This window comes from Phycodurus eques, chromosome 13, assembly GCF_024500275.1.
Source record: "Phycodurus eques isolate BA_2022a chromosome 13, UOR_Pequ_1.1, whole genome shotgun sequence".
NCBI lineage: Eukaryota > Metazoa > Chordata > Actinopteri > Syngnathiformes > Syngnathidae > Phycodurus > Phycodurus eques.
In genome coordinates, this window is record NC_084537.1 from 23667958 (window position 1) to 23691929 (window position 23972).

Consider the following 23972-nt stretch of genomic DNA (forward strand, 5'->3'; position numbering starts at 1 on the left):
GATGCCGTTCTCGCCATTAGTCGCAAGTGTATAAAGTTATGACTCGATAACTGTTATACAGTATGTCGTTGCTAAGGACTGTTAACGCTGAGGTCCTGATGCAGCAAGCTGGCCGTACACGAGCCTGGGCGGTGCCTCGTGACCTGAGTTTTATGATGAAGTAAAGTGAGCGGGGGAACGTTGCCAGGACCTTCCCCTCACAGAGACCCAGAGCAAGGGCACTGTCTCCCCAGCCCCATAGATCAGCCAGACCTGAATGTCAAAGCACACAGCAGCCGCCACGGTGCCAGGAGTCCCCCTCTCTCGCCGCCTCTCTGGCCGGCGATCTGCTATCTGGTGACACCCCTGCGCTAATGACCCGGTCTGGGAGTTGCTCCGCAGGCTCCTTGGCTTGGGAAGATGGAAGTTGTGGATATCTGACTGGAAGGTCACTCTCGAGGAGGACCATGCACTCCGTGTTGCAGCTACAGGGGAACCTGTCAAGTCAAAGACATTGTGACTTGGAATAGTGTGTTTTTAAGTACGAAGGACCAGATTTACTAAAGGTTTGCGTGATCAAAAACAGGCACAAAACTTGATCGCTCATGAAAACAGATGTGGAAGCTGGTCTACTAACAGGGCGCAGCCAAGATTGAAGCTGCCAAACAGGCAATATTGCCACGCAGCTCCGGGGCCAGTATATGCAATGCAGTAAAAGTGAATTAAGCACGCACAACGTGATCTGTCAAACCTGAGATGAAATTGCGATGGCTGATTTTGCGTCTTTAAATTAGCGTGTCAGCGTAGCGAAGGCAAAATGAGAGGCGATGCGGAAAATGTTTTGGAAATGCCAGAATCCACAATTATCGCGACATCGTGATTGAGCAATGCAATTATAGATTCAATTCAAAAAAAAATGAGAAAACCATGGAAAATAACCTCAATAAATTATAAATACAAATTATACTTTGAAACTTTTCGTTCCATTCAGTCATTTTCTTTCTGTCAGTATATGGTGGGCACGGCATTTGCTTTCAGTTCATGTGCGGCAATACACTTTAGAACTTGCTGATGCAACTGGGGTTTAGTTTTATTGACAATATCGTGGCGGATCCCGCGACCCTGGTGGGGATGGATGGATGGATGGATGGTGGCGGATTGGAATCATGCAGTGAGTCTCTGGGTGTTTACCGGTCTCTGTATAATCCTTCATTGATGGGATCGCTGTTTCTGCTGTGCACATTTTGACCTCTTAGGGGCAGTGTGGTGCACGCGATGAGATATACACTTACAGTAACGAAGAAAGTCCAAGAAGTCACGATCGAATATTGTTAATGTAACTCGTTTTTCACATAGTTTGAAGAATATATGCCAGAGTATTATTTTGATTATTTTGAGAGATTTAAGATTTAAGTTCAACGCGGATTTTTGTGAACATAAATGAAGAAAGAAACCAAGGTCTGTGATGTATTTGAACAAGCAATAGATGTAATTCTATGGTGATGTGTGTTTAGTTTCACAGTAAACTTCAAGTGCGGTGTCAGTAAATGACTTTAAGCAAGGAACGTTCACTCTTACTCTTTGCTACGTTAGCCCGTTAGCAACCTGTCGCGACCACGTGGGATCTGCGCTGCTGAAAAAAAAGTGCTGGAGCATAGTGTGGAATGGACAGCTTGTATAAACTGAGTTTTTAGATCCAGTCCTATCCGATCCTTGTTTTTTGTTTTTTTGCTGACATCGGACCGATTTCCGATTTCAAAGATCGGCTCGGGACAGCCCTGAAAGCTACCTAAAGCGCAGAACCCTCCTTTAAATATTTGACACCTGTTGCCAACCGTGCGGTTGGTGTCCGTGAATATACAATTTAGCGCCAGATATTTGGAATCTTAGTGGAAAATACAATTTTGAATTCCTTGCGTTTCCAGTCGCGAACTTGCATGAGACAGGACTACCCTCTCCAACGGGAATATTTCAGCAAGGCAAGAAATAGGGTGCGATGTTGTTCGTGATCATTGTGGCATTTTGAAGAAAGTATGTTTCATAAATCACCTGTGAAATGTTTTCAACTGTGGAAACAAAATGCATAATCTCTTCCCCTTTTAGGTTTTTGGTTGAAGTCCAAATTGTGTCATTTTCGGGGCTTTCATTGTACTTTGTTGATTTCTATCAGTTTTCAAGAATTTGTGAGTAAGGATGTGGCTTCCCCCCCCCCCCCCCATATTCACAATTTTACTACACAAAGAGAGACACAATATCTATGCAAATTGCCACACATGTATGATCCTTTTTGCGCCGGTGTTTAATTGCTCAATACTTTGGACGAGAGCAAAGTTAAAACGCTTTGCTCCTGCTCAAGCCTTCCAACTTGTCATAGTTTTTATTTATTTATTTATGTATTTTTATTCTTTGTTTTAATCAGTTTGCTACGAGCTAAGGCCTCAGTGCAACACTCTCACTTACTTACCATCGTAGCTATTTTTCTTTTCCGCTCAGCCTCAGGAGTTTGACTTGTTAGAAGAGAGTCTAAAGTCCCCGGGGGGCGCTCCTTGTGGTGATGGGGGGGGCGCTGCCTCGACCTCACTCATGCCCAGTGTGGGTGGCGTTCCGACAGGGGAACGCGCACACAGCAGAGAGCTGGACCGGAGACGGCGATGTGTCTGGTGGGCTCTCGTAGGACGCAGCCTTATTCTCGGGGTCGTGCATTCTGGCAATGTCGGTAATTACAAGCAAGTGAGGAGGAGAAGGAAGGAAAAGAAAAAAAAAAGTTGAATATTTCGCCTCTCTCCAAATGAACGTGTTCTGCTCCTCAAGGGAGGCATGCACATCTCAGAGTTCTGCTTGCTGGATGGGTTTTAATGAGGCGAGTCAAAGTGTGTGTGTGTGTGTGTGCGTGTGTGTGTGGTTCACATGCATGTCTGTGTATATGCCCTCCTCTAACAAGCATAATTGACCGACTGCATTTTTAAGACGCCGTTTTTCACCATTTATAACCGAATTCTTATAAATAGCCTTTAGTGATTATTATTTTCTTCAGAAGTCATCACCATTCAAACTTTCTTTTAAAAGTTAAGTCATGACTTTTAGGTTTTTTTTTTTTTTTTTTTTTTTTTTCTTCCTCCTCCTCTTCATGTTTTTTTTTTTTGGTGAGCCAAACGGACAGAGGATGAAGAGGCCGCGGCTCACGGAAAAGCCTCCAGTCGAGGGCGGAGGATTCTGGGAGGGGAGCGGCTCGTCTCCGCTGAGAGTCAGAGTGCAGGCTGAAATGTTGCAGCACACACACACACACACACACACACACACACACACACACACACACAGAGCTGTGTTTTTTTTCTACAAACACTGTGATGGCAAGCTCTTCATCCAAAATGTAAAGACCCTGTAATGTGAATTCAGAGATTTGTTTCTAAATATATGACACGTTCGAAAGCTAATTGCTGAAAAACGTGTACAAATTAAGAGGTACGTCGTACTGAATTGTGGGGATATTGTCATGTCTTTGTTTTGAGTTGTGGTTTTCTTTTGCGTGTGTTTCAGTGCCCTGGTGACCGGCGGTGGGCGGTGTCTCCTGCAGCGAGTTACAATCAGCAGCGTTACACGTGATGCTGTGGCAGGGAGCTGCTCTCAGATTATTCCCTCGCTCACCCTCACCGTGCACACCTTGGCGCACGGTGTTTGATTCGGTCGTATATTTATCCTCTGATAACTTCCTGTGCGCTCGGCGTTTTTCATTTCGCGTTTCCTCCGCCAACAGTAAGCACATCAGCGTTCCGAGCTCGGCTCCGTGAGCACAGCAAAGCGAAGCTAATTTCTTTCTATAGCGCATTTCACACGCAAGGTAACGCAATGTGCTTTACATGATTGAAAGCATTTAAAAACAGCTTACAAACATTTAAAACTAAGAGGGAAAAAAAAGAAAAAGAAAAATACAATTAAAACATCGTACAGTGCAAGAAATATCATCTAAAAGTGGAAATGTTTTTAACCTGGACTTCAAAACATGCACACTTGGGTCTGACGTCACTTCTGTTGGCAACTTGTTCCATTTGTGTGCAGCATGATAGCGAAATGCTGCTTCACCATGTTTGCTTTGGACTCTGTGCGACACTCTTGGACCCGAGCCTGTCGGACTCGGAGCCCTCGCAGTTAATTTCGTAATTGTTTTTTTCGTGGAGTTGCTTTGCCGTTGAGGCTTGACCTCCTTACGAGTTTGTTTTTCGGTGAGACTTCTACATTACACCGACCTTTTGTCGGGTCGCGTTTTGTCTGTTCGTTTTTCCCCTTGCGTTTTGCAGACCCTTTCTTGTATACACGTTCTGCGTGCACTTTGATTTTTTTTTTAACCTCTACTTTTGTATGTTGATCTTTGAGTCTGTTCTTCTTTGGGATCCACGTTCACGGCCAGCCTTGCGTAACCGATATAGCGTTCAACCGTTTTCCACCATTTCACTTTTTCCTGATTGTGTTTTTTTTTTTTTTTTTTTTGGGGTGTGGCGACAATGGTGCCTGGTGACGCACTTTGGGGTCCGGTGTTAGTCCCCCCCTTCCCCAACTATATAAGAACTAGAATGCATTCATTCGCATCAGTGGCCATCTGGCGCAATTGCGAGTTACGTATGCCTGGATGAGACTGCAAGACAGATTTGGCCTCACGTGATGGCACCACGTGAGACGACCGCCATCAAATTTTGCCATGCCACGGTCAGAAGACTGGCAGCAGGACGCGGCATATATTACCACTCCGCCCTATCCCGTATTTCACAGTCATTGGGTTAATCTTGTCAAATCGAGCTGTCGGGGGGAGGCGGGACTGAAAAATGTGTCAACACCACCGGATATAACCGCTACCATAGCAGCAATAACAATCATGGTGAAGGAGGCACTAGTTTTGATTGCGGCAATGTTTTGTGTTGGGGGAGACAACAACAAACAAACATGGTGACCAAGTGGTCAGAACATCCGCCTGACGGTTCTGTTCAGTTGGGGGTTCGAGTCTAGGGTCTGTGTGGAGTTTGCATGGTCTCCCTGTGCTTGCGAGGGTTTTCTCCGGCTTAACTGAAGACTCTAAAATTGTCCTTAGGTGTGAATGTGAGTGTGACTAGTTTGTCTATTTGTCCTGTGATTGGCTGGCAAGCAGTCTCGATGGTACCCTGCCGCTTGCCCGAAGTCAGCTGGGGTAGGCTCTGGCTCACCCGCAACCCAAATCAAGATAAGGGGTATAGAAAATGGGCGGATGGAAGAACAAGCCATAGGCAGCATCTTCCTTTTTTTTTTTTTTTATATACACTGTATGGTTCAAGAGACAATTTTGTTTTCCTCTCAAGTGGCACAATTGGGATATGCTTTGTGGGAGTGTAAAGAGGGCGGGAAATGGAATAGATGGAAATGAGGCCTTTCCAAAAAAAAAAAGTGGTACGTATTCGATATCTGCCAATGCAAGTGCAGCGTAAACGCGCAGATCGGATGTACCCTGTCAATGCTAACTTGACACGCGAAGTAACAATGCAAAGATATTTGGAGTCTCCTCCGCATTTCCATGCTGCATAAATGTCAGATATTTCATCTCATGTCTTACATCTTCCAATTTGGAGAAACAAAACTATTTGTATTGGTTAGCCTTGTTCCCACCCCACCCCCCCCCCCCCACCCCAAAAAAAACAAATAAATAAAAAAATGCATATTTGATTGTTTCTCCTTCCATATTTATAAGGCAATCCCTGATGGCCAAGTCGTGTCAGACAGTTTTTGGAGCGTCTTGGCAATATTCCTCACATGAGGAGGGGGGAAAAAAACAACTTGCGGTTAAGGGAAATCGAATCGTGTAACTTGGAGACTCTGAGTGAGTCAAGTCAAGCCTTTTCCCAGTTACTTTGTCACTAATGAAAGTAGCAAAGAGCCCTGGAGGATGTTTGTTTGTGTTTTGGAGAGCATTGGATGTGGGGAAGGGGGAAGATAGGTGGTAAAACTTTGGGAGAGACGTCTGACGGTGCTCCAAGACAGCGAGGGAGGGGGGCGGTGGCAGGGGGGGACTTTGAGGGGAAGCGTTGCTGGGATTGAAGCGTTAAGGCGGCTGAGACCTCCTGACAGAATCCCAGCGCCGACAAATAGACCTTTCATATATGCGTGTTTACCAAGTTTACTGTAGTTTGTGAGGCCTTTGAACGGAGCAAAGCGCCTCACGTCAATCCCTGTCACGCTTTGTCTTATTGATCTTTTGGTTTGTGTGGCAACGTGTGGGTGGGGTGCGGGTCTGTCTGTGTGTGGCTAGGGGGGGGGGGGGGGGGGGGGCCTCAATTGAGAAGCAAAGGGTGCAGATTAAATAAAAGATGAAAAAGTGAGCGTGTAAAATGAAAGCTTTGTAGGTGTATGTAGGTCACAAGTCCCCTTTTTAAATTCTAGCATTAAGCAGGATACACAAACATGGAATTTTAACTTCTTAAACTATATTTAAAATGTGAGCGACCCAACACGTGGAGGGGGACGGGGGAGTGGAGGGGGGAAATGTGCTTTTTTGTTTTGGTTTTTGTAATGTGTGGTGTCCCCAAGATGATCAACACAGCACACCACACACACACACACACACACACACACACACACAACCATATCTCCAACTCTAATCTCGAGTCGTCTCCCTCAAAACCAAGATGAAATGTAAAAATAATCAAAACAAAATGTTCTGTTGTATTTTCAATGTACATTTGTTTATCTGATGCTGTTTACGTAAATCTACAATGTTTTTTTCCCCTTCCAAATAAATAAGTAAATAAAGCATCGGATGGACCGCCGTTTTTATGGCTTCACTCTCACGAGTGTGCAAACACGGGCGCTGCCCTGTCATCTGGGCGAGTTTTTCTGCGAATAACAGAGGATAGACTCCCATCCCAAAAGCCGCAAATGCCGAACCGCGGATATACGGGGGCGCGCTCTACTTGAGATGACCACAAGAGCGCATCAAACGCATAACGATACTTCCACTGAGAATTTGTGCAGATCGGGGAGGAAAAAAGCACTCATTACTGAAAGCACAACACAGAGTGAGCACCCAGCATCGTTTTTCGAGATAAAAATAATTCAATAATTGGGCCCTTGCTGACTTTGGTCGGAAGTGGGGAACCGAGTTGAAAATCAGTGCGTCCTGTGTTGTAATGATCATATTAGTTATATTCATGAATTGTCTCTACAGAAGAAATAAAACCCTCGAAAAAGGTGCAAAGCATTTAACCCGCAAGTGCTCACATTATATAATAAACATTTGTGCGATCATGACATCACATTTTGCATCAATTTAGTGTGTCCGGGTACGTGTGGGATAAGGATCCCCCTCCCTCCCTGTTCTCTTGACTTGCTTTCCGTCAACACTTGTGTGTCGTCTGTGCGATACGAACTCTAAATTGAAAGAAAAGAGACGATTTCATCATGTGGTCACGTCATTCATTTTGACCGTTGACCTTTATGGCGTGCGTCAATGTAGTGTACAAAAAGTCTGCCTAGCAACAGGAGGCTGTGAAAATATTGTACTTCCAGTGAAAAACGTAAACGCTGAATAACTGAACACAATTGCAGTAATCCCTCACAGTTAATATTTTAGCTTTCATTAAATAGAAATGATTCATATTCATGTAACCTGAATGTTTTTATTTCATGCCAACCACTTTTAAATGTTGGAAACAAACAGTGCCAGTGTTAGCCATAGCGTTAGCTCTTGCTAACTTGGCTAAGTTTAGTTCAGAAACGCACAGCAGTGAATTTCAGTGCACATATACAAGTTTCACACAAGACACGGGCTTTTTACCGTCGTTATTTAACACCGTTTTATGGAGTCTTGGTGGTTTATTTGAGAGAAATGTAAACATTTAAGCAGCAGCAACTCTTCCCGTCCCCGGTAGGCTAACATCTGCCTGGCCCGAACTCGCCGCCCAATAAAAGTCAAGGGCTAAAAACGACGTCCAGTCAAGGTCAGATATGTTTCAAAACGTAAATATCTTCAAATGAACCATAACCATTCATTTTTCTTTCCAACGTCATTGTGGTTTCTTGCGTCCGAGTCCGCAAATGCGAAGAAAAATGAATGAAACATTTCACATTTGATGCCCAGCTATAAATTCAAATTACAATAAAGGAACCACATTTAACCTAACCATGATAAAGTTGACTTGAAATAAGCCAACTCATATTTTTCCACAATTTCAGTTCAAGGAATCAAACCAATGTAACGAGTGACACAGCTTTGTTATACTTTTGTATTTAATTAGTCCAGGTCAAAACAATTCCAAATTGTTTGTGTGTGAAGATACTATTGCAGCCTCTACATTGAAGTCGTCAAAGTTGACGAGGGGCGTGGGGGCAGATGGGGGGGGGGGGGGGGGCAGATGGGGTCTGTATTAGTGTGCGCGTGCATGAAGGTTTTTACCTTGCGTGTTTGTGCTTTCACCAGAAGGGGGACCATGCAGTCCGTCAGGATGAGGCCAGCAAGCCAGCAAGCAGGCCAGGCCCACTCGCAGGAGCGCGACTCCGGATCCGAGGCGCGATCCCGATCCAGGCGTCCGCATCTTGCGGCGCTCCGTCGGATTTTAATCATGCCTCTCTGTCTGTGTGTGAGTGCAGGCAGGCTGACAATGATTTCCTCAGTGATTACGTACAGAGCGAGTCCCTGCGGGGTAGGGGCCCCCTCTGGAGCCATCCTGATGGCTTTGGGGGCCTTGCTTCCATTTTCCATTATTATGTGGACTACCGGAGCGACAGCGCAGTCCAAGACCTTGCAGGTTTGTGATGAGGAGGGAGCTTCCATCTTCTCTCTGCTTCTTCATCCTCCTTTTAAGAGCAATTTAGACGTAGACTCGGAGCACATCCGCGCACCGAATTCTACATTAGCCTTGCTCCTCTGACGCGCGACTACTTTTCGTGTGCTTAGCTGGATATTTCCCCAACAGTCTTATTTAGCCGTTTTTCTCTTTTCTCGTTTTTTTTTTTTTCCGGAAGGGTGGTTTGTTTTATTGCACGTTTTTTTTTTTGGGGGGGGGGGGGGGTCTTTTTCTTTTGCACTCTTTTCCACCACGCAGATGATGATGATGATGATGATGATGATGTTGCTGGCGGTGGTGGCGGGGGGCGAGAAAAAAAGCAAATATTGCTCTTTCTATTCCTGAGCGTGCACACGCGTGACATTTTCACGGGGAATGGCAGCGCGTGACGGAAGCACCGCCAGATCCGCATTCTCGCACTTTTGCCGGAGAAATTGGACCTTTTAAAACGCGTCTCGTCTACCTGCTCATCACAAAAAAACCAAAAAAACAAGACCTAATAGTCCTCCAAATACATCGCGCGCCGGTGATGGTAGCGAGGCAGCCGCGGTCGAGCCCACGCGCATTTCGAGACGTTTTTTGCCACTGAGCCGTTTTACGCACATTGTCAACTTCAGCGTTTTGCGTAGGATCATGTCGCGCCGCAAGCAAGCGAAGCCAAGATCCCTCAAAGGTAAGCTGGCTCCCAAAACATTGCTTTGCTCTTCTTTCTTCCTTTCTTTTCTTTTGAACACAACAACAACAACAACATGCGTGCAACATCAGCAAGGCAAAAGGCTGCAAATGTGCTTCACCATTGACGCAATTCTGCTTGTGGAGGATGTTTTTTTTTTTTTTTTTTTTTTTTGGTTTGTTTTTTTTCCCCCCCTTCTTTTTTTTGCGCATGGAAAAATCATTTTGGACATGTGCGTTGAGGGCGGGTTCGGGTGCGTGTGCGTGTGCGCGCGCGCGCGGCCGCTCGCACACGCACACGCGCAAACATCTGGAGCCATCTCTTCAGCGGCCAACTTCAAGTCGAGGAATGGCTTGCACGGCAGTCACGTGACCAGAGGCAAAGTAAAGCAGGACTAAGGATGAAAGTGTGACTTCATGTGTGTGTGAGTGTCCATTATATTGATTTAGTCAGACAGAACAAAACAAAAAACAAAAAAAGTTTGTTCGAGATAGTGAATTGTACTTTTTGTGCATGTTCAGCTAATTATGCGTTTGCTGTGTATTGTTGCACACATACATAGACGCATGCTTTGGTAAAAGTGTGTGTGTGTGTGTGTGCGTGGGTGGAGGTTGAGCTTCAGTTCATCGATCTGGCAGCTTTTTGCATTTCGCTCAGCAAATGGTCCACAATTTCACCTTGACTTGCGGTGGGTGCATCGACCCCCCCACCATCCCACCCTCCCTTCCTCACCTTTCCCGCTCCTTCATTCCTTCTCGGAAGTCCTCGGCACAAAAGAACGGTCTGCGGCGCATCGTGCGGCCACCATTTTCACTCGACACCCCCCCTCCGTTTCTGGGCTTTTCCGGTTTGTTTTTGTTGGCGCGTTTGTGTTTAATGCAGCCTGCTACACGCCACAAGTGTGCGGTGCACAACATCTGTGCAGACTGGTGTGCACGAGAGAAAGAGGGGGAAAGAGAGAGAGAGAGAGAGAGAGAGAGAGCAACAGTGAGGGAGCGAATCGGTATGCAAATGAGCCCAGTTGTTTTTTGTTATCGTCACGAAGAGAAATCTCCATTCGCCCGACTTTTACGTCCTCGTTCCGACCGAACGCTGCCGCTCGAGCGCCGAAAGAAAGCAGGACGTCGTAGAGGTTTCCTCGTGTTTTTTTTTTTTTTTTTTTTTTTTTTTACTAGGGGAAACCAGATGTTATTTACTGCTCTTTGTCTGTGTCGCTCCTCAGGGAAGAGGGGCTACACTTATACAGATGTCCACAATAACTTTGCTTGCCGTTCCGTCTGCCTCGCTATTGTTCAGAGAGGAAGCGTCGTCATCGCCTGTGTCTTTCAAAAATGTGTTTTTGCCCACAAGAAATGTTTTGCCCGTAGTTTGACTATTATACGCCGAAAGAAGGCTTTGCCATCCTGTCGGGGAACGTGAACAGAGGTCAGGCCGACGAGGCCGGATGACATCTTAAGGCTGCGACGGTTCCCTTGTGTTATTTCATTTGCCTCCTAAGTATTGGCCGCTTCAGGGAGTCCAAGCCTGTTTTGGTCCTGTCGAGAGCCGCCCCCAAAAAAAGGGGGGCAACCGCTCCCGCTTCAATTAAGTGCACGAGAGTGATCGGGCTGCGGGGAATAAAAAGTGAGCACGGCGACGGCGTACGTCATCGGCTTCTATGCAAACGCTTCGCCGGCAGACGAACATTCGATGTTCGTCGAACGCGTGTCGGTCCATGTTGTTGTGAGGTCCGACTGGATCTCCGGGTCGAACGCCCGCAGGCGACCACTGCCACGTCGCTTGTCCCGACAGCGAGCTTCCTGAATAAAGAACGGCAGCCGGTGTGGATGTTTTCATTCGCAGCGCAGACCGCGCTCGAGGCCCTCGGCGCTGACGTGTTTGTTGGCCGAGGAGCCGAGTTTCCGCGTCGGCCGTGTGCGTATATAAATATATTTTCTGCGCCATTTGCTTGCCGAGTGCAACGCCCGTCTTGAAATCGGTGCTGTGTCACGTCGCCCTTGAATATTTCACGCTGTGGACGAGCTGCGATCAGCCGCTCCGTGGGTGAACTTTGGGGGAAGTCATTTGACTCTTCATTCTTGGACTTAAGACTTTAAATTTTTGTACAGAGCCGTACAGGTACATTTCAATTTCAATGCTCTAATTAAAAAGAAATGCAAGAGAGCAAAGTCCGGGGGAGAAATTGATGACAGAATAGGATGAGTTTGGAGCTGGCAAATTGGATTGGAGTGCAATTTCATTCAACTTCTCATCAGTCTGATCCAAAAGTTGTAACTCAGTCATTTCTTTAATAACGCCAAAATAATCAACAAAAAAATATCATGAAAATATGAATTCAAAAAGTTTTTTGCATCTGTGCCATCACTTGGTGAAATTTTGTATCATTTCATTTTTGGATTGCGGAAGCATTTTCCTATCAGGGACCATGCATTTCCGTTTTTTAGTCGTTTCAGGGCCAATTTAAAAATATATGATTGGGCCATCAAATGTATTATACATTGTCAGCATTTGCTGGCTAAACATTGCTTGGGCTTTTTTTGGAGCAGTTGAGTTTGCATTTGGGCCAGATCAAATGTTCCCATGGGCCCTTGATGGTCCACGGACCAGAGGTTGCCCACCCCTGGTGGAAATGCTCAGTTATCCTTCCATCTTCAGATGCGCATAAATCTTCGACAGATGCATGACCACGCCCCCTTTCGCAATGTCGACGCGACTGAAAATGGTGTTGCATCAGCAATGTTTATTCAGTGAGGAGCGGTTGTGTTGAAGTATCCATCGGCTCCATTTTGGGCGTTGACGCGTTACAATGTGTGTTATGGACCCTGGCATAAGCCTCATTAACATATTTCTCATGTGACACAAAAATATGGTGAGTACCAAAACAATGACTTCGAATCGAAAGAAAAGACAAATGAGCGAAATGTGGTTTTCAATGGGCAGCGATGGCGTTTTATCTCCAATTTAACCAGGCCTGACGTATTTTTCAAAATAACAAAATGCGAATACAAATACAAAAAGTGAACTTTCAAACCATAATTAGTTTGCAATTTTTGCAATGCCATTCTAACCACGCATCCTTTCGGATGCATCACCACTCTCCGTTTCACAACGTTGACACGACTGAAAAAAGATTTTTATTTTCAAGCGTTTAAGGAAAAGTTGTTTTCGCATCAGTCTGCTCTACTTTTGTTGTTGTTGCGTCCCAATGTTGTTTTCCAGGCTGTTGCAATTAACACATTTGTAATGTGACACGAAAAATCCAATTTAACCATGTTAAATGCCAAAAAAAAAAAAAAATCACATTGAAACAATAGTTGGTTTGTTTTTGCAATTTTTTTTGCAATGCAATGCCCACCCTGTATTGTTTAGGACGCGATGGCGAACCATTTTCCCACGAGGGAGCATTACAGTTTTTAGCCGTCTAAGGTTTCCCGTCCGGATGCGTGGCCACGCCCCCTTTCACAATGTCGACACTGTGTTGAATTAGCAATAGCGTTTGCGTTTGAAAGAAAAGTTGTGCTCTAATTTTGTCGTCGTTGCGTCAGAATGCGCCATCTTCGCCATTAATGGACCGTGGCATAACACCCATTAACACATTTCTAATGTGACACAAAAATATGGTTAGTATTATCATTAAGGAAATTATGATGGAACCCTTGGTTTCAAAAAAAAATCCCATTAGCACGGCTGTCAACGCGCTTGACACGCGACTGAGGCGTGCTGGACTGGAGCGTCGCGGGAGCTGGCCGATATCTCCTCTTATTTCGTGGCGTGCGTCTGTCTTGTTGTCATGGATCGTCTGATAGCCAGACAGTGATTGATTTCCCCCTCCCCACTCCCCCCCGCACCCAGCTTTCCCTTTTGCAAAATGAAATGAGATGTTGCCTGGCTTATTTGCATCTGTCTAGTCTGACTTCACTTGCACACTGCTACATTTGCAATAATTGCGCCATGCCGTTAATGAATCCTCCCTTCTATATATAAATGAAGGATTACTGACATTATGCAATGTGATTAACATGCTGCTCCATTGCAAATTATTTATGACACTAATCATCAGTTCAAATAATGCTCATTAAGAAAGTTAGTCATGTGTGTGTGTCCTCTACCCGCCTCCTCCCGGGCCTAATTGAAGAGGCTTGACCCGCCGACCCCCAGCTAAATTGAGTTGTCGTCCCCGTGGCGAGCGTCTCCTTCGCGGTCAGTCGGGGCGGATTACTGCGCCATTGTGCTTGCCGCCGTATCGTCCGGGCGCCTTGTAACCAAGCGGATGAGTCACGCACATCCAGGAAAACACGCACACACTTGAAGGCGTCCGTGTGTTTGTGTTACAAAACGGGATTTTGTGTGATGGATTACCACCCCCAAAAAAAACAAAAAGTTGAATATGATTTATTTAATTTTTTTCCCCTCAAATCATTCACCGCTTTGTGGACATTTGTCAGTTTATTTGCACACAATTAATTCATCCCTAAAAGGGGAAGCGTCCCATCTGGGGGATTGTCACTCACAGTAAATGACAGTTACTCTGCGTTCATTCCTGTGTGTGCGTGCGCGTGTGTGTGCATGCGCGTGCGTGTACATTATGTGGCCGCTGTGTTAATTAGCGGCCTTTAATGCTGCAACACTTGTTGTGGGATTAGGTGTTGTTTTTGGTGTGTTATTTTTCTCCCCCTGCGCTGCACTTTGATAATCAAAGGAGAAGCAGTCCCATGTGGTTTTGATATTGTATCAACAAAAGCTTTTATTTTTTTTGTCTTTTTCTTTTTTGTTGTTAACAGTCTGGGTAATACACTGTAGCTTGTCAAACATTAATTAACTGATAGCGACGATTCTGCGGCCGGATGACACGTTGGCTCCGTGTAGTAATGAGATAAGCTTCGGAACGTGTTCATTGTCCAGCGACGGCCTGTCGCCTGACAGTGCGCCTTCGTTCAGTCCGCCAGCAGCAGCAGTTTAGTTTGCGTGACTTTAATAGAGCGGAATCTCGAAAGCAGGGTGCAGACGAGGCCCGCTCATATCACGTTTGTGTCACGCCGTATTGTGGATTCTGAGACGATCGAAATTGAAAGTCTAAATTCAGAGTGATGCACCTTCAGCGTGGTACCACGTTGCGCCGCAACATGCCGGGCACCGTTGAGGTCTACCTTGAAGAGGTGCAGCTTCATTAAGAGTAAGAAGAAGAGGCAGAGAAGGTCCCCGTCTACTACTGTAGTCCCCAACAGTACACGCATAATATCAAATATATGCCTCTATTTACGTATTCTTTGTTTACGTGTGTTGGTGCTCCGTGTGTGTTAAAGGAGCAATTGTTTGAAAGTTTAGAATTAGCCTAGCATCTATGCTCATTTCCTTGCGCACATTATATTTGATTTTTTGATTTTTTTTAAATTCCAGTTAAGCATCAAGTGGGAGTGTTTCAATACATTTATAATAATATTGGTTTGTAACAAACCCCACACCATTGGATAATTGCTCAGGATACATTTTCTCAAACATGCAAGAATTGAAATTTGACCCAAATGTGGGTGTGCGTCAACCCCACTTTATGGCAACTTCAACTTGCATGACTTCAAAGGAGTATTTTTCCAAAAGGTTTTGTGGACTACCAAATTCCACCGCCGCGCAAAAAATGTATTCGAAAAAGCCACATTTTGGCTCCCCGAAGCCAGACAATCTGCAGTCTGTCAATCGGTTGACCGCAAATTGCTGCTTGTCATGCAACAGCGGGAGCAGAATGGGAAACGCACGAAGCTGAGCTTTTCTGAAATTGTTCTTGTTCTACTCAACAATTGAACAAGAAAACAGAGCGCCGCAGGTCCTCCACTGTGTTCAGTACCTGTTTTCTTTTTTAAAGTCATCGGTGATTTGCACAACTTTGATGCCAAACTATTCACAAAAACCTTCGGCGTGGGAACGACGGCACACTAACGTCAACATATTTTGGATCTCCGTATTTTCCCGTTGATGATAAAAACAAAACAAACGCAATCAGCCATGCCAGCTTTTCATCGGACTTTAGTTTGACACTAAAATCCTCGGCGTTCCGTTTCTACGGCGGCAATCTAACCCGAATATGTGCTTATGTGGGAACGTGTCGTGGTCTGTCCCTAGCATTGCGAGTCATCGGCCGGACCTGTTGATTGTGCACTCTTCATGACCCGGAAGCGTCGTCATGTGACTATCGTAAAGCGAGGAATCCATGTGTTTCATTAGTACACATTAGTTTCACAAATATCCTGATGGTTTTCCACCAATACGTCGGTGACTGTATATCGCGATCCCGTCGGTATTTTTGGAAAAATATTGCAACGACATCGTAACAGGCGGCACGGTAGGCAAGCGGTTAGCACATCCGCCTCACAGTTGTTTCAGGGTTTGAATCACACCTCGATTGTGTGAAGTGTGTGCATGACTTGGCGCGTGTTTGTGCAGTTGTTTCTTCAGGTACTGTAGCTTCCTCCTACTTCCCCAAAACATGCATGTTAGGTTCATTGAAGATGGAATATTGAAAAAAAAGATCTTTTTTTTCTGCTGCCCTGTGATGGACTTTAGACCAGTCTAAAGTGTAGTCTACCTTTCGCCCAAAGTCACATTGAATAGGTCCAAGCTCCACGTGACCGTCCGCGTAGAAAATTGCCCGATCGAAGGACTTTCGCTGTGATTCCCGGCACCGAGTAAATTATATATCGGCGTCCCACAGTAGAAACACAAGCCAGGTCAGCCATTTAGCACCCGGAACATTTCCGTGATGACTCTACTCCGGTTGTTTCGAGACATGAATGTGCACTCTTGTCGAAGTTGTCTTAATGACAAAACTTTTAATGTGCTTACAGCGGGTGACAAATCATCCCCCGACCGCCACGGCTTCTTATTGTATCATAAAAAGAAAATGTTCTGCCTGAACTCCCTCATCTCACCAACAGGGATGGTAATCAAAACAAAAAGAGAAACCCCTGCCACCGATCTATGATGGAACCACGGGGGATTTATGAGGACCCCCCCCCCCAATCTCCCCTTCATCCCTGGCCCCATTTAAATGATCTCAGCCGCGAGGAGCTCGACGGTATTGGAGAAACTCATTAAACTCTCAGGGCGTCAGTCACTGATTCCGACTTATGTGGCGGCGCTGAGGGACGTCCCTCCACGCTGTCCGATTGCGCCTCGTTGCATTAAATGACGCCGCTAATTAATTGCCGGGCCCGTGATTTGTTTGGTATATGAAGATTTACAATCAGAGGAGCGATCACTGGCAATCATTCAAAAGGTTAAACAAACATTTGGTTTGGCTGAACAATGAAAAGACGTATTCAGGGCACACCGAAAATAAAACAAACGGTAAAGTTACAGGTAAGCAGTCATAATGGCAGAAGAAAAAATATTGTAATATTCGGAGAAAAAGTGTTTATTTTGTCATAATATTTGAGTATGAGGCTATGTTCACACTGATCAATTCAGATCTTCCCCCCCTCCCCCAATGTGAAATGTGTCCGTTTTTATTTTTATTTTTGAAACATTTCCCCCCCCGTGTCAATGTGAATAGTACAACTCAGTTTTTTTCCATATCTGACCCAGGCCTCTTTCATATGTGGATCAAAATAAGAAGAATAATGTTTGATTCCCGTAAAATGCTCAAAATGATCTCAATATTGTGACTTTATTCTCAGAGTTTTATTATTTAAAAAAAAAAAAGTGGATTGCTCTTCTTATGTTGAGACTATCTTCGTAGTATTTCGACTTTTGCTTGTAATGTTACAAATTCGTTGTCATAATAGTACAACTTTATTCTCATACAACTTTTTCCCCCTCATAATATTGACCCTTTATTCCTACCATGTTTTGGTTTCAGTTTTGTAATTATTTGTCTGTTATCATATGGGGACATTACTCTCATATTTTGACTTTATTTTCGTAAGATTTGTAATGTTTTTTTCTCATAAGATAACAACTTTATTGACATGATATCCTATAACTTAATCCTTGTAAAATTAAAATTTTTGGGTATTTCAACTTTATTCCCGTAACATTTTGACCTTATTTTCAAAAGAATTTGGATTTTTTTTCTCATACTAAAACAACTTTATTGACATTCTATATCATAATCCTTGTAAAATGTCCTTTTTTGGGGGCCATATTTCAACTTTATTCACCTAATATTTTGACTTTATTGTCATAAATCCGAACTTTTTTTTTTCCATTTTCTTTCTTGCCATATTGCAACTTTATTCTCGTAATATTTTGGCTTTATTCGTGTAATATCCGACTTGATTCTAGTCAAATTGCGCCCTTCTCCCCTCCACCCTTTCGTTCTCGCACCACAATGACCTTTTTCTCTTTTGTTCTTGACATCGTAGCCCTAATTCTCCTTTATGACAACCAAACTTTTGCCCGACAACTTTCTTCTTCATTTTTCACGGCGGTACGACTCCCCGCTCGTGTCTGACTTGCGCTCCCCCGAGGCGAAAGGCTTCGGCCGCCATAGGATCTCGTCTTAATTATGCAAAGTACAGGATATTTTGCACGCTTTGAAAAGTACGCCACTTCCTGCGTCAGGCAGTCGTCGCCGCGCTCCCCTGCCGGGAGGTCCTGTCAGACTCCCCCTTCCGTGCCCGGGAAAGTGAAAGGCTAGAAAATACATAATGGAGAATGCAATTCAACTTCACGGGTGGAACGCAGAGGCATAAGAAGCCCTCAGCGAGACCTTCATTTTACATAGAACAGGTGGGAGACTCTTTTGTTCTCTTCCCACTGTTCAAATCCATTTCACTCGTCGTATTTGACACGCCGCTCGGAAGCCTCACGCAGCCTCCAGTGTGAAAGCTTTGCTGGATTTTTTTATTTTTATTATTATTATTTTTTTTTTAACGAAATGCAAACTTTTCTTTCTCGGGGTCGTCGCTGTCGTCAAAAAGTGGTCCGTTTTGCTTTGCGCTACAGTTGCAAGAAGACTTGTGACTTTACAGTGGGACATGATAAACATGATCTGCGTGTGTGGGGGTGGATGGGTTGGTGGGGGATGGGGGGCAGAAAAAACAAAACAAAACAGGTGTCTTTGTCCCTATACTGTGGCTGTAATTGGCTATAGCCTGTGGAAAAACAACCAATCAGATACAGAAGGCGTGACTTATGAAGTGTGACTAATTTGTCACGCAATCGCGGGCACACCCCTGCGCTCTCACGCTGACCCCAAAAAAAGAAATGTACATTTTTAATGGAGTGTTACTAAATGTTATCTTTTTTGTAGTTTTCTTTGCCAGCGATACGTGTGCCATAAAAACAAACGATGGAGGGCTCATAACTTACACCTCCCGTCTCTGATTAGTTGTTTTTCCTCTGGCACTGTGGTTTCTTGTATATCAAATTAGAGGCACAAGATGGCGCTCGTGACGGCGTTTTATTCATTTATTTTTTTCGTAAGGGGTTGTAGTTCTCATGTATGGCTGTCAAGTCATAATGACTGCTTAACAAAAATGATAAAGAGTGATTATTTTATTATTATTATTTTTTTTAAGGAGACGGAATTGCTAACTCCCGTTTTTACTGAAGCTCGCTCATAACTAAAATTTTGGCTCGCAACACAAAGCAAACAATCCACTCTGCTTGCGTGACCTGGTGTCGTTTTAGTCAGGATTATGCTCAAAGAAAATCTGATGAGTTCCTTTTGAGAGTCAATCTTAAATGTGGTAAATTCCACAAAATTCCTGTTCCATTCCGATAAATTCCTTTGAATTCCCGTGGAAAGTTTCCAACTTTAGAAATGCTCGCGATAATGTAACATTCGTATGCGCCTAATGAGCGCTGCTGATAACTGTCGTCACTCTTCTGCAGCCTAAAAGAGGGAAAAGCGCTTCACAGAGACTCGGCCTTGTTTTGGCATGTCCAATTTCAAGACAGCATCCCTAAAAAAATCGCCCGTCTGATCCAGCTTCGCAGCAAAGGTTGCGCTCGTCCATGTCTGGGCGTCGTTTCATAGGACGCGTCCATCATTCATGGATGTTATTTCCGCAGGTGGGCGACTGTTTGCCTTGTTGCCAGTAAAACTCCATATGAAAGGCTCGCGTGGATTCCCAAACCTCAGGTCGAGCTGTGCAAAGCAGTTCAAAACTCCCGGCAGTGGTTTTTTTTTCTTTTCCTTCTTTTTCAGTGATAAATAATTAAAAAAGAGGGAAATCTTAATGTTCAAACTTGTTTTTCCACTATTAACCGTATCTTTCCCTCACTTCCCCCCCCCCCCCCCCCCCCCCCCCCCCCCCCCCCCCCCCGTCCTCTGTCTTTCTCCATTTCTGGCAGTAGAAGACAATGTGACAGAGGAGCAGCAGCACCACAGTCCCGGGCACGCTGCCATTCCGAGCGGTAATGCTCCATTTCATATTTCATCATTTTCGTCTGGAAAGTGGATCATGTGTCTGTATGTGTGTGTGTGTGTGTGTGTGTGCGCGCGTGTTGGGGATATGCGTTTCCTGTTGTTGAGGTTTTTATTGAGTAACCTGCATTGCCGCTGAGTGTGTTATTCTCATATTATTACAACCTCACTTTTGTAAGAGTTTGTTTTATCTTGTAATATGACGACTTTAGTATTCTAGATGTATTTTCCCTCCTAATTTGAGGCACTTTATTCACAGAAAATATCAAGTTGTTGCTCATAATAGGGAGACTGCACGCACGCATGCAGGTGTGTTTCAAGTGGTCCTCGTGCGCGTTTTACTTTTCCCGTTTCCCATCTCCGTGTCGTACGTGGATAAATGTGCACGCCGTTCAGACTGACCGTCCGGGAACCGAACGGTAGTTCAGGTCAGGCTACCGGTAGGCCCTCCCGCGCCCCCGCGACGGCATCGCCAAGTTCCCCAATGAATGAAGAAGGCGGCTCCTGATGCACCTCGCTGTATATTTTCATTTCATTTGTCTCTGCTAAAGGTTAAGTCTCAGGCGTGGTTATTTTAAAAGGCAAAATGGATGGTCAGGCCCCACAGGCTGGGGACCTTCCAGGTCGCCGTGCTCGTCCGGCGCTTTTGAGTGTCTCGCTGTTGCCATGGAGCAGCTCAGCATTTAAGAGTGGAAATAATAAAACATTGGCTTTTTTAAAAAGCAATTTCTTCCTCTGCGGCGTGCCTCTGTCAGCCATTGACACAGATTGTGTTCAAGTATTTTCTGACGTTTACAAGACGTTTTACGTAGCAGCCGAAGTCTGTTTGATTTGAAGGAAATAGATGTGACAAAGACATCAGTCAGAAGCTTAAATAAAAAAATAAAAAAAAAGCCGTGCTAAGGATGGTGCTGAATACTAACACGCTAAAGTTCACAGTAAGTTTGTGCAGCAAGAGAAACAGCTGGTCATCGCAGTGTTTATAACGTTAGCATTTCTGCTAGTGCTAACCCAGCATGAGCGGTATCCACAATTGTAGATTGCGAATGTGAGTAATTTATGATTGGTAATTGAAGAAGCAGCGAGCTGCCATCAACTGGATTCTGATGCCGTTATTTTGAGGTAAAACGAGAAAATTGTATCCATTTTGGGTGAAAGCATAACTAGCGTGTTCTGCTCTATTTCTTGGGGAAGCTAATTCCATTTTCACCAACACTTCAACTGCTTGAAATGAAGGCATTTTTGTTTTTTTTCATTTTTAAAAAAATTGTGTAGTTTCAACTCTGAACAGCAAAGTTAGCAGTGATGCTAGCTAGCACGTCAGTAATATGAGCGTTGTCCTGGCTGTTCCGCCAATATTATAGACCGCTAAAAAAGGTGAACTGAGGTTGGCAATGAAAGCTTGATCAAGTCTACTGTACTTAAATTCATCACACTTGGATAAGACAGTTCAACTGAATCAGTAACGGTAGCATTGATGCTAGCGCTAAAGCAATTTGAGAAGTGTCCTGGCTGATCAAACAATCTTCCAGACTACCGAAATCAGCGTTTGGCAATTGCAGAGATGCCATCGTCCTTAATACAAGTGAGATCAGTCGCGCTGATGCTAGAAAATATATGGTTGAAAATGACCAAGGTTCTATTGATTTTTCGAATTCATTCTTATCGGGAATATTTCAAAATGTCCGAAATTTGTCAAAGTGGAGGGTTGAAGTCTCGCTGAGGATGGTCACTTTTCCAGTGGTTTCAGATCGGACCTGTATGGCATATAGTTGAAGAGCCCGAATGTCAACATATGCGCACCGCTGTGCTAATTTGTATTGACGGGCTTTGCGGGTGGCTGCGCGCCTGTCGGCCCGACGTAACCCCGACTTGCGGAGAGCTCCCGTCACCGTGGCTGATTACGAGGACCCCCTCAGACACACGCGTCTCTGCGAGTGCGAGACGGGCTGCCGCGGGATCGATGTCTGCCTGCGGAGAAATCAAATTCATTTCTCACTTTTCCTCATTTGAATTATTTCTTCGGTCGAGAGAAATGTCAATGATGTGCGACGTCATCCAAACCTTCACTTATAGCGTCATTTTGACAACAGACGAGTATTGGACAGTATTGCTTTTACTGTAATGTTCTATTTTTACTCTCTCACAATATTACAAATTTAATCTCCTTATATTACAATGTTATTCCTGTAAAAAACAATTGTTAAAAATGTAAAAGTTACCATGTAAAAAGCAATTTCTCGACATACGAAAATAAAAACCGCAATATTGGAATGTGGAACTTAATTAAAACTTTTTCTTTAGTCACATATTTTTTAACCAAAATTCTGACCACTTTATTCTCGTAATATTATGACTAAAAAAAAAATATTTTTTAGTCTAATTATTCTAATATTTCTACTAATAATACTACCACTTCATTCTTCATTTATATGGTATTTTTCTTGTAATAATCATACTTTATTCTAATACAAATTTGCATGTTTTTGTCTCACAATATTAAGAGCATAAAGTTTAAAATAAATACAATGTATAATTAGTTTTTATTCTCTGTTCTGAAAATATATTTTTCCTCCTTTACTACCACTTTTTCTCTACTTTATTATTATAATTTTATTACTTTTTTCTCATGAATCGATTTTTTTCCTTGTAATATTCTTGAAACTGTATTGCAATCAAATTTCACATTTTATCTCACATTAAAGTGAGTGGAAATTTGCAATATTGCAGTTTTTAATTTCTTTTTCTCTCTCTCTCTTTTTTGAATAGTAATAGTTCAAAAATGTGTTTACCTGTTTTTAATGTAAATTTCCTGACAAAATGTTTGTTTTTCTTGAAATATTGCAACTCCATTCTCCTAATCTACCTACTTTTTTTTTCATAACATTATGTCATTTTTCCTCGTCTTATTATGATGATGATGGTTTCATTTAATTTGTTCTTCCTTTGCGCCAGCCCGACTTGCCACTTTGGACTCGGCCACAATATCCATTAAGACCCCCTGTGGAGCTTGAGGCTTAATCAGACCCACCTCTAAGAAGTCGGGCGTTTCCATGAGTGGTCGACAGGCTCCTGCTTCCTGTTTCTCATTCATGTTTGACAGGAAGCTAAGCCCAATCCTAACAAAAGACAGAAAGACGGTATAATGCGCGGTACAGAGAGAACAATGAGATTGAATGAGGCTTTTTGTCAGCGTGCAAGGGTTAAGGCGCCGCTGCCCGGGTGTAATTATAACCACGTGCCCGCCACTTTCTCTTCCCTCTTATCCTGTAACATGCGTCCCTACTAGTTCTCCCATTTCTGGAAGCACGGTGTCACCGTGTCTTAAAAGCAGCCCGGCGGCGTCGGATCGATGTTATGGCGGTGGCAGCCGAGGACTCCTTTCGCTCGTCCCCAATTCACAAAATCCTTTTCTCCATTATTCATTTAAAATCTTGGAATCACTGGCTTTGGTAATTATTCTACCGACAAATTCATCGCGGTTTGGGGTGCCTCGACATGCCCGGAAAGTCACAGATTTCTTTACTCTTCTGGTGAAAATGTTTTGTTCTGGTCTCAATCCACACTCAGTGGCGCCCTCTGGAAATTTGACAAAATTGCTTGTTTTTTTTCACCAGCGTTTATTCTCACAAATTGTTTTCCCCTCATTATATTACAATGTTAACCTCATTATTTTGTCATTTTACTCTCATAATATTACAATAGTCAACCTTTTTCTTGTAATAATTCATTTAATTTTTTTCATTTTAAATTCCTGTAACATAATAGCCCTTTTTCAAGTGATATATCGATTTTAGTCTAAATCACATTTCATACACAAGGTAATGTGCTTTACACTCAATGTGCTTTACATGATTTAAATCATTTAAAAACAGGCACAAAAAAATTACAATATAAAAAAGCATGCAGTATAAGAAAGATCATTTAAAAGTGGAAATGCTCTAAAAAGCATAAGAAAAAAAACACGGACTTCAAAACATTCACACTTGGGGCTGACGTCATTTCTGTTGGCAACTTCTTCCATTTGTGTGCCAAAAAAAAATGATGACCTTTTTTGTTACATTTCAAATTGATACAGCTAGTAAAATTTCCACTTTGTTTTCTCTCATTATTACAGATTTATTCTTGTAACAGTGTTAGAGCAACACTATTCTCG

General features: G+C 43.7%; 1 protein-coding gene across 4 annotated transcripts in view; it reads left to right on the plus strand.

Annotated features, from left to right (window-relative positions):
- The first annotated feature begins 8578 nt into the window (after positions 1–8578).
- LOC133411945 (zinc finger protein 521) overlaps positions 8579–23972 on the plus strand; it is a 122839-nt gene continuing 107445 nt past the window's right edge. Inside the window, exons 1-2 of one of the 4 annotated variants that reach the window (XM_061694815.1) lie at positions 8579–8741; positions 19747–19806. Coding sequence is in view for 2 of the 4 variants with exons in the window: in XM_061694813.1 (XP_061550797.1) it covers positions 9414–9453; positions 19744–19806 (103 nt within the window). In the remaining 2 variants the exon portion in view is untranslated. Of the gene's footprint in view, positions 8742–9060; positions 9454–18156; positions 18175–19743; positions 19807–23972 lie in introns of those variants that run through there. The other 3 variants (XM_061694813.1, XM_061694814.1, XM_061694816.1) reach the window with 3 other exon arrangements.